Consider the following 10,857-nt stretch of genomic DNA (forward strand, 5'->3'; position numbering starts at 1 on the left):
TTTGTCATTCTAAAACTGTTTCATGCATACAGATAGATTAAGCAATATTAATAGGGGTTAAATGGGAATGTATGTCCAGAGATATATGAGAAAAATAAAATTCTATCTGCAGAAGTGAAGTAAAGCTTCGGTATGCAGTCAAAGGACATACATTAAAGCCGGTAGAACATATTAACATGCTAAACCAGATCCAAATAGATGTAAGGAGCAAGGTATGAAAAGAACTCGTTATATACACTTTTGCAAAACTCTACCTAGATCACATGGTTTTTCCATAACCAGTAAACATTAAAAACGTGAAACTTAAATTTTCAGGATTTTCATCTGATGGGAAATTATATACAAGGCCATCTAGACACAAAAATTACGAAGAATAAACCTACTACACTGAAAAATAATTTTCACAAATAACACTTTTAAATATAAATTAGGACATTTTGCTAGCACACATTATGAGCAGGTTTTTAAAAACTCAAAAGTCCTTCACAGACATTCTCGACTTGTTTCAAAGTTACCCACCTGCATACAAGGCTCCAAGCCTGTGAAGTCTAGAACGAGCACTGTCTCTAATAGCACTGGTAGATTCTGGCTTTGTTTCAGAAATCTCTATGTTTATATTCTCTTTGGGTGCATCGTCTTCATCTTCGTCAGAATGTGCATTGACAGACTCAACTCTGGTTGGTGTTACAACAACACTGCTGGCAATGGATCCTGTACCAGGTTTTGCCACACCCACGTCAACTGAAATTGGTACAATTCACACATTAAACTACATTATTATTCAGTGCACCCTATCATTCAATTCTACTCAAAGATTTCTTTCAAATTGCCAGCACATATGCAGAATTCATTAACTCTTGGAATTACACCCTCTAGCAACCACTACACAAACATCTGTGGGGGAGGGAGAATTATTTACTACCTGTTTATTTAATAATGCTGCCAGTAACCCAGACCATATAGAATCAAATGATGAATAAGAAAATGGAAAGGCCATGGATGGAAGCAGTTGTGTCCTTATTTAAGGTACAAACCAGGCATTTGCCTGTTGGAACTGTAAAAAAACCTTGAAAAGACTCAGTTGAGATAGCCAGACTTAAGTTTGGGACTTCCCCAATACAAAACAGTGTCAGACATCACAAACCAATTTAATGAAATATGACCTGTTTCCACAGCAAGGAAAATGTGGATTATGGTTTTTTGGTTCTGATACTTATTCTGAAGCTGTAGGCGATATATTCCTCCAAGCATCTGTAATCACTTACAAGATTGCACAGTGTCACAACCCGGAAGATCAAAATCCCTAATAGGATTGAAGTCCACACGGTTCTTATCCTCTCCTTTTTTAACTCTACAATCACTTAACAAATTCAATTACAAGTACTACCTTCTGTGGTCCCTTTTATTCGTTGTATCTGGTTGTATTCTTGCAAAGGATTGCGTTGATCCATGGACTTTAGCTCGTCATTCGGCATTTCTTTAAAGCACTTTTCTCGACGAGCTCTGGATCTAGCCATCATTCGCTATAAAAATAAATTCTATTATAATCCAGCCTGGAAGCATTTCAGTTAGATACCATGTATCACTAAACCCTTATTACCTGTATGAATGGATCCATGGTCTATATAAATGGAATGCTATATACAAATTCGTCAAAAAATTAATTCATACGGCTCACATACACAAACTTATGTATTTCACTTAGGAAAGCAATAGACTCAATGGACGTAATACCCTAATAATGGACTGCAATCCGTCTCTGAAATAACAGAACTTCTTACCGCAACCGAAACGTATGCAATGTCACTTGTTTTGAATTTGAGAAAATTTTAAACTCAACCGCTGAAAACACGCATAGCCAACGTACCAACATTTACATCACATTGTATGTCATATTACTGTGTACAACATAATTATAAATTGTAAAAGTGTTATTTATATATCATTGACGATACGTTAACCGTTCTTACCAAAATATCTTTATATGTTTATATGGCATGTATGTTTATTAAGAGATGTGGGAAAATTATATTTGGACGCCAAATGTCCCTACATATTGATATTCGATAGGTGGTATTCTGAAGTTGTAGCCGAGACAGCGTTCCATTGCACAGCTTTCATTATGTGGAGCGATCCATACTCCTCTGATTAATTCATTTTATATTTATATTCATTCTATAAAAATTATTATATTAAGGGATTATTATGGCAAATAAAGCTAAAGATAAACACTACGCTAATCTGAAATAAAATAAAGTCACTTGAGGCCCTTGTTTTGTCTAGAATTGTACAAAATAAATTGTTTACAAATGGCAGCTGCCAAATTTGCAAGTATATCATATGAGCAACTGTGTAATTATTGAGCATAAAGAATGGCACAAGCAATGAAAGATATCCTACAAGTAGAAATAGCTGAACTGTACGTAAAGACTATTGAACCTTCAAACATTGCTGAGCTTGGATCTCCAAGGTATATTTATAGCCATCTAAATATATGACAATTTTACATTCTACAGAATGATCATTATCCTCAACACTTTTTTATTTCTTTCCATCTCCACTTTTTTTTTTCTCCCCCATCTTTATATCAATTTCTGCATGCATCATTTTCACTCTTCACCACTTCCAAAATCTATCATTCCACCATTACATTTCTTTGTCTTTTCCACATTTATATCCTCCTACACTTTTACTGCTTTCAATAAAAGAAGTGGGTTATGAGAGATATTTTTCAGGTATACTGAGGAACCACTTATAATATACAATATACATGATACTGCTATCTAAATGGAGTCTGATATTTGAAGTTTTCACATCAACACACCACAAACATTGCAGTTTTTTTGGATATAGCATGTTGGACAGAAAACATCCCAACTTTTCAGAAGACCTACTGTAATGATGTAATTTGTATGTGTGACACAGAAGTACTAAATCTGCTGTACAAGTGAAGATCTTACTGGTACTACACCCAATAGACTCTGCAACTACATAGAATCTATTTGAATCTCTGAAGTTAAAAAGAAAATTTATGTTTGTAGCTGGTTTGATGCACATGGACGCCTCCAGAAATTACACCAACAAGCCATTTTAGAAGCTCAGGAACTGCAAGAGGAATCTGTGAAAGAAATGATCATCTCATATAATAAAGTATGTACTGGATTAGTTTCTACTAACAGATTTAATATTTATACACTAATAAAGCATTTAAGTTAATAAATGTGCAGAAATAGAATAATTTCAGAGAATAATATTGTAAGCTACACATGTGCCCATTAATCTGTTATATCTACAATAACATCTGCATGTAAATTTAGTACTTTTGTATCTCATATGAGTTACTTATGATATAATTATTTATAAATTTCAGATTCCCATTATTGTTCATGAAGCTATTTGTATATCAGTTTGGAAAGAAAAGGTTCTGCCTCTACTTCTCAAAATAAGACCAGAACCAAAGAGTGTATTTGTTCCATATATGGTTGTAAGTGAAACTTTATTTATAATTACCTACTTAAAATATATCAGGATGAGTCTTAAGGGTACAATAAATTACATATGGATCTACTTTTGAAAAGAAACACGCAGAACTGTAGTCAAACCGGGGTGGAACTCTGGTGTTTCAATTTGCAGAGACGTTAAATGTATAATCTGTAGCTTTCGTGGTGACTAAGTATAATGAATTCCTACCAGCCATGTACTGTACCAGTGCGCTGAGGACAAGGATGAAGATGGTTCTTGAAATGTTGATGTGTTCTTCATTAAACCACATTACACGTCTAGTAGCACGAGAGGAATTCATTATACATCTTTAATTCAAGGTAGATTATGAGGTCCCCTCCAATGGACATATAAGAGTGTATGCCCCTCTAGAAACTCAGAACAATTATGTGCTTTGAAAGTCAGGCAACATATAAAATTGTTTATTCTAGCTTTAAAATTCCCTAACTTATACAATGCTTGCTTGTTTCTTTGTGAGTTGATTATCATGTAATTCTGATGATCAAAGTGTACAGCTATCACGTAACAATGACAACAGACTCATATAATGACATGTTCTCATTCTTTCAACCTCATACTGAATGCCAAGTTATATCACTTTTATTTTGAAGAGTACACCCCTGGAAACATCAACTGCATTTATACAGTTTGGTTAAAACACAACCCCATAATCACCAGAATGTTATCTAAAACAATAACCAAACTTGCATTCAAATATCTATCATAATTTCTTGGGTATAATAGCCAACTTTCATAATTTGTGAAATTGTGTATATTTCAGCTTTTCCATGAAGCTACTGCTATTGAATTTCTGGAAACACTAGTCTATCACCCAGATAGCTGTGAAGCTTTGGGTGAAAATTCCCTTGACTTAATTGATTATTCTACCTCAGCAATCACAAGGCTTCTTGCAGGGAGTAAACAGAAAGTTTCTGAGCCTTCACACAACCTAAGTGCCTCTGAGGATTTGGAACAAAAAGAAGTGACACTTGCTTTTAACATTGGGATAAAATGCATTTCCATAATAGGATGCATTGCTCAACACTTGGATTGGTAATTATGTATTTATGTGAACAGCCAGATTGTGCATTATATCGCATTATGTTTCTTACATTATTATGCAGTCAGTGTACAAAGTGCATCAAATAAACCCAAAGTAAGGTTCATTGTAAAGACAGCATTAGAATCCATAAAAAACATTTTAACTTAAAAATACATTCAGTCCCAGTAACTTTGATAATCCTGTTAACTCAACAGCCTGCCACTGTGTGCAACATCACACATGTTTTCCATCCATGATGTCCCACTACTTCTGGTAAACATCATTGAACAGAAACCATGGACTAAACAAGGCCCATCTGGTAAAACTCTCAAATTTGAAGGTGAGTAATATGTTGTCATTAAGAGTTATCAGCAAGAAATAATAACAGCAATATGAGGCATCTTCTGGGCAATGATCAGTCACTGGATTTGTGTCTGCAATAAATGAATGTGAGGTCATGGGATACACAAAATCACAAAGAACACATGTGGAAAATATGTAACCTTAAAATGTTGACTTTTGTTAGACTATAAAATAAATCAAATCCCATTCCAAAGATTTAGAAATACTAATGTATTTATAAAATTCTATACTTGTCTCGGTGTTTCAGACTGCAAATGGCAAGAGATAAATGGTGAAGATAACGTGAAGGTAACTCGTGCAGAGGCACAAACATGGCTTGCTCTCAGACATCTCTTGTTGGATGTTCGCTGCCCTGCACACTATGATATCAATGAATACCGCAAGAATCAGCTTATTAAGGTTAGGGTATTGCTTGAAAGTCTACAACCTGTGATCAACTGCTTGTTATCAAATAAGACTTTCGCCTTTCCTGACAAGAACTCATTTGTATCTTTTAAAAATATTTTTGTTTTACTTTTCTTGTTATGAAAGGGTACTGCAAACTCTCATCAAGTATTGTGATCTCCTTTTATACAAGAGAGATCTTTGTGGTAGCCAATAAAAGTAATCAATCTCATCATCTATAGTTTCTATTCTATTTTATTCTTTACTTTTTTTGAACAACTGTGATTCCTCACTACTCAACTTTTTGGTGGTTAACAACCAAGTAATACTTACTGTTCATATAAGCGTACTGTCACACCAACACACTTATCTTAATGATGACTCTCATATTCCCCCCTTCTGGTTAAAAAATCAGATTTTCAATTTTTCACATAAAGAGCACAGTGTGAACACATGTAGGGAACGTATGGAAGGTTATGTCTGTTCCCATGTTCCTACCCCAGAAGTACAAAATGCATTTCTATGTTACACTAAAATTCAAAATGAAATTTTCTCAGACAGCTTATTGTATAACAAACTGGTATATGACATAAAACATTGATCTCACCGAGATTTACAACTTGTTTGAAAAATTGCTCACTATGGTTAGCATGTAACTATATAAAAAAATAACATACAAGTAATCGTTAAGGCTATCAAACTATATTCAAAATGTATAAAAACACACTTGGAAGAAAATATATAGTTCCACTCAATTAGAACACTTTTTGTGTAGTGCAGTTGTAGAATATTTTCTCTCTCCTCTTCAGTCACTACACAACTCTTATAAGACTTCCAGTTCAACACCAATCAAGGAATTTTTTTTTTTTGCAGCTTCAGTGCTTCATGCATGACACTCTTCTGGACCAACTGTCCCCACTTGTAGAGTTAAAATACTGGCTGGCAAAACTGGCTTCATGCAACGCTCCTTTTACAACACGTCGTCCATTACTACTAGAAGTCATACCCCAGGTGATTTTAAAATCAAACTTCAATTAGGTCTATGTAAAAGCTAATGCTTGAACATTACAAACTATTTATTTTTTATTCTATACTATATGCAATTACACATTGAAGATGACCATCTTCTGAGTTGTAGCACTATGTATCCTGGTATAAGTTTACTAGCATTTCAGAAGTCCTTGCTGCCTATGTCATCAGGGAAATTCACCCTGAAGATGGACTGGTGAGAACCTAAAATCCTAATTATACAATGGTTGAAAAACCTAATATTGAGCTGTATGTAGCAAATTTCTTGAAAGTATACACCATTAAAATGTCTGTCTGCATAACTCATTACCTCACACACCAATTTTGTTTCAAATTCTGTTGTTAGATCAAACAGACACTGCTTGAGAAGAACAACAAACGATGGAAGAAGATTGCCAACAGGCATGTGGAATCAATGTTCCATGAAAATGCGTCAGACATGAAGACCATTACAAAAAGGTGAATGCGTAAAACTGTGATCCCAATCTCTTTTCTCCCAGATGTGTTGCAACTACAACCATTATTTTCTATATACAAGTCTGAGATTTGATTAGACATTGTCTTCACAGCTTGTCAGTAAAAAATGCTGAGGGATACTTCAAAATAAGTTCCTATTGTAACTAAAATACAGGTCATGCAACTTGATGTCTTTGTGTTCGCAGCTTAAGTGAAACATATGACCTGGATACAATAGAAGCAATAGTGCTTGGACCATCAGTTTGTGTTACCTGTGGAGAACCTGCAGCTAAAAAATGTTCGCAATGCAAGACTCCGTACTGTGGAAGGTATAATCCAGTAACAATTATTAAGAACACTTAATTCCCATAATATATTCTAGGAGCAGCTTGTAATGCCCACATCTCTTTGTACTGAGGTACCAGCAGAAATTACAGGTTCATAATTGTTCAGGTAAGTGACCTATTTTATGCACCATTTTGACTGCTATAAATTCCCACTAAATTAAATTCATAAGACATGCATCAGATCTATACCAATCCCAATTTCCTGGGTGAATATGTAAGTACCTTAGGAAAAAGCAAGCTCTATTAGATGCTACAAGTAGTAAGGAAGTTGGTTTGTAAGTAAACACAGAGAAGACTAAATATATGTTCATGTATTGTCACCAAAATGCAGAACAAAACTATTATATAAAGATAACTAATAAACCCTTCGAAAATGTTGCAAGTACAAATATTTGGAAACAACAGTAACTGAAATTACATTAGATTAATGAAGAAATTAAGGGGATGTAAACTTGGGGAGTGTTTGCTATCACAGTTTACAATATGTTGTCTTTCCACAAACAATCTATAAATTAAGAGCTTCATAAGTTACTCTCTTCACCAATATTACAAATAAGAAAACAGCACACAGATGGAACAAATGAGAAATGTACTGATAATTGTACTTCAAGGATAGAATCCTCTTGGGAGAGTTGGTACAGACAGGACCTTACATAAATAAAGCATGACAAACCACAACCTATAAGTTCGCTTCATGTCTCAACTACCTGGAAGTTGAAGCATTAAATGGTGTTTAGTACTGCAGATTCCGTAGATATAATGGTTTTGTAGGTAACAGAATTTAAATGTATAAAGGAAAGCTCCAATAAGTGTAGAAACCAGAAGACTGCGAATGTTCCAGTCACATCTAGTCATCCTTCATTATTTCAACAATAAAGGCCACACCATAAGTTGAACAAAGTAGTCACATGGGAACAAATCTCTCTGACAAACCATATGAACTTTAACTAAACTCACAAGATTTACAAAATCCTGTTTAGCTTCAACATTAAATCATATCGTTCTTTTTCAGGGAATGTCAAGTCAAGAACTGGCCTAAACACAAGACATCATGTGAATTTTTGTCTAGCAAGAAGATTGATTAAATGCACATGACAGAGCAAACTATTGCTTCTACATTAATAAACCAATAAATGAAGTCATCAATGTGTGTAGATCACTGCTGAGTACAATGTATTGTGCACCATCCATACCTTGGGTCCAGATTTTATTGTAGAAACATTTCCTTCTCTTATACTGTATATATTTATGACTTCACTCAATGTGTGATCATCCTACAAGACCTTTAAATGTGGAGAAACTACATGTTTCATCACTGTAATTGATGTAAATTTAAAATTCAACATGGAATGTCTCAAATAAATATTCCTATGTTAACAAAGTATTGAGTTTTAACACATTTTACAAGGAACAATTGGGCACATTAAATGTCTTTGGACATTTGAAAGACACAGCACAAATTTAAAGATAAGCTGTACACACTGAATCTATGAAAGAAGTTCAAATATACAATTTACAATGCAGCACACTTTCACTACTTCTCCCACGAGATTGGAATGGTGCACTCTTTGTACTACACACTGACATTTCAAAGGCATTCTCAACACATGCAGTTTATTGCTCCATTGTAATCCAAGGACCCTATGCAGTTGTCAAAATATAACCTTATGCTCTGTGGGTGGTAAAAACCCCTTCAGCAACAGTCGCAAATCTTCCTGATGCCTGCACAAACAAACCTGAATGGCAGGGACCCAGATGAGACAGCCTGGAAGGTGCAAAAGCTTGTGGAGACCAGTAGAAATCCAACACATCATGGTCAAAGCCCCACAGGGCAGAAAATGGACTTTCAAAGCCCTGTTGGGCTAGACAAATCGCAGGTATCAACAATTGCATAAATTAATAGAATGAAAAACCTCCAAGAAGAAATACACAATTTTATTATATTTGGTAAGCTCTTTACATAATATTTCAAGGCTCTCGTGACTGTTTCAAGTAGTCTCTCAAAACATCAGCAGCTTGTGTCTCTTCACCATAATCCTGAAACAGAACAGATTCTCATCAAACAAATTATCAAAATTCAAACTGCATTATAATACAACCACCTGCAGAACTCACCTTAACGACAACACATGAACAACCAACAACTTTCCGAGCCTTGCCTGTGCTGTCAATCTTGCAGAGACCTGCCCATTCACCAAGCTTCTTGTTATTGTCCACCTTGATCAGTGGAATTTGGTGTTCATTGCACAGAGCCTGTACCAGTTTCTTGTACATTGGTTCATTACAGTTTTCTGCTAGTACACACAGCAAAGCCTGTCGCCTGCAATGAAAGTGTCATATACTGTATTTTGCCACAGCCAGAAGTTCCAGAAAGTGTTACAACCATTTTATCCTAATTTATAGGTCTAAAACATTCAAATTTCCTTGTAACCATCTGGACTCATGCTCAAGCTTAGAAAGTATTTTTTAAATATATTTATTATTCCTACACACACAGAAATATAATACAATTTTAACTGTCCCCAAAGACAAATCAGAAAAAGAGGTTATCTCAAAATGAATGTAATGATATTGGGCTCCATTTGGGGGGGGGGGGGGGGGGGGATGGGTTCTTGCTGCTTATAGACAGTACAAACATAAACATGTAATGTTCATAATAAAAGGGAAGATGAAATCTGAAAGTTGGACAGAAATTTTACTTTGGAGCAAGCTGTTATTACACCATGAATAACTTGTATGGAAGTACACAACACAGACATGAACACATAATGAACATACTCTTTAACAACACTCACTCCATGGTATGGTGTAGTCCTAACATCACGACTCAAAAATATACAATTTAGATTTTACATACTTATCCAAAGCTTTTGCTGCCTCATGTAAACCATGTGCCAAACTTCCATGGGTCAAAGCCATTTTCAACACCTCTTGAAGGGCTGTATTGATATCCATCCCACCGGTTGGTGATGAGGGGATGTCATCGCTGTAACAATACATATTCACTGTACTCATCACATGAAATAGTACGAAAGAAAATTTATATAATTCGGGAACATTTTCAGAAAGGCAATTCACAGCACAATTAAAAATGGGTAACACCTCAGAAGAGGGAGCCTGCCTTTAAATATCTCATCAGAAAATGTTATATCCCATAAACCACCACATTTAAAACAAGCAACATTAAGGTTAGGTATTCATTGAAAACTTACATCTCTGTGTCAGACATCTTCCAGATTTTGTATCTGAAAATCACAATAAAAAAACTACAATTAATTACTTCGCTTGTTATTTACTATTATATACAACGGATGTTTACGAATTCTTTAGATATTACACACAACTTATAACCATGTTTTCACCTCGACTCCTGCTACCGGAAAAGGATCTTGATATTCACATCACAGAAAACCAAAATCAGAGATTACTATATACAAACGTACAACTCTATGGTAATGACTAAGTTGGTCGCGGTTGTGGAAGTCGTGCATACACCATCTTCAGGCCGGGAATGAAAACAATGTCTGGAAACTTTTGGTATCTGTATGTGAGAATCATGCATGAAACACATAACACAAACAGACTTGCAAAATCTACTTACTTACGTAACTTCCAGCCTCTCCGAGCCTCCACGCTTGATTTTGGCCAATTTACCTAGTACGTGGTGCAATCTCGTGGCAGAAATTAACACAAAACATTCCCAGGAACATGATTAAAGCGCAAACTTCAAGTATC

General features: G+C 35.1%; 3 protein-coding genes across 12 annotated transcripts in view; 1 reads left to right on the forward strand and 2 right to left on the reverse strand.

The window, feature by feature from the left end:
* LOC110828783 (anillin-like) overlaps positions 1-10,857 on the reverse strand; it is a 120,072-nt gene that overhangs the window by 14,103 nt on the left and 95,112 nt on the right. For 2 of the 7 annotated variants that reach the window (XR_015533621.1, XM_022061799.2), the window contains exons 1-3: positions 1,601-1,845; positions 1,388-1,523; positions 520-741 (exon numbers count right to left, since the gene is read on the reverse strand). Coding sequence is in view for 6 of the 7 variants with exons in the window: in XM_022061799.2 (XP_021917491.2) it covers positions 520-741; positions 1,388-1,523; positions 1,601-1,618 (376 nt within the window). In the remaining variant the exon portion in view is untranslated. Of the gene's footprint in view, positions 1-519; positions 742-1,387; positions 1,524-1,600; positions 1,848-1,970; positions 1,990-10,857 lie in introns of those variants that run through there. The other 5 variants (XM_087342694.1, XM_087342695.1, XM_087342691.1 and 2 more) reach the window with 5 other exon arrangements.
* Zmynd10 (zinc finger MYND-type containing 10) lies at positions 1,993-8,503 on the forward strand. 2 transcript variants are annotated; one of them, XR_015533622.1, is made up of 10 exons: positions 1,993-2,470; positions 3,042-3,150; positions 3,371-3,484; positions 4,283-4,554; positions 4,759-4,883; positions 5,154-5,305; positions 6,164-6,301; positions 6,666-6,778; positions 6,982-7,228; positions 8,135-8,503. XR_015533622.1 is itself a non-coding variant. In XM_022061790.2 (10 exons), the coding sequence occupies exons 1-10, from the start codon at positions 2,373-2,375 to the stop codon at positions 8,205-8,207; spliced, it is 1,317 nt and encodes a 438-aa protein (XP_021917482.1). In that variant the 5' UTR covers positions 1,996-2,372; the 3' UTR covers positions 8,208-8,503. The 2 variants fall into 2 exon arrangements, 1 of the variants encoding a protein (XP_021917482.1); XM_022061790.2 differs by having other exon boundaries at positions 1,996-2,470; positions 6,982-7,104.
* Positions 9,042-10,833, reverse strand: RpS12 (ribosomal protein S12). Of its 3 annotated transcripts, none has more exons than XM_022061797.2 (5): positions 10,724-10,833; positions 10,335-10,367; positions 9,980-10,108; positions 9,238-9,442; positions 9,042-9,159 (listed from the first exon to the last, which is right to left on the reverse strand). In XM_022061797.2, the coding sequence occupies exons 2-5, from the start codon at positions 10,349-10,351 to the stop codon at positions 9,091-9,093; spliced, it is 420 nt and encodes a 139-aa protein (XP_021917489.1). In that variant the 5' UTR covers positions 10,352-10,367; positions 10,724-10,833; the 3' UTR covers positions 9,042-9,090. The 3 variants fall into 3 exon arrangements, with proteins under 3 accessions (XP_021917489.1, XP_021917487.1, XP_021917488.1); XM_022061795.2 differs by lacking the exon at positions 10,724-10,833 and adding an exon at positions 10,485-10,606; XM_022061796.2 differs by lacking the exon at positions 10,724-10,833 and adding an exon at positions 10,464-10,523.

This window comes from Zootermopsis nevadensis, unplaced genomic scaffold, assembly GCF_977971745.1.
Source record: "Zootermopsis nevadensis isolate Lab colony 2312 unplaced genomic scaffold, Znev_1.0 Znev_ptg000004l, whole genome shotgun sequence".
NCBI lineage: Eukaryota > Metazoa > Arthropoda > Insecta > Blattodea > Termopsidae > Zootermopsis > Zootermopsis nevadensis.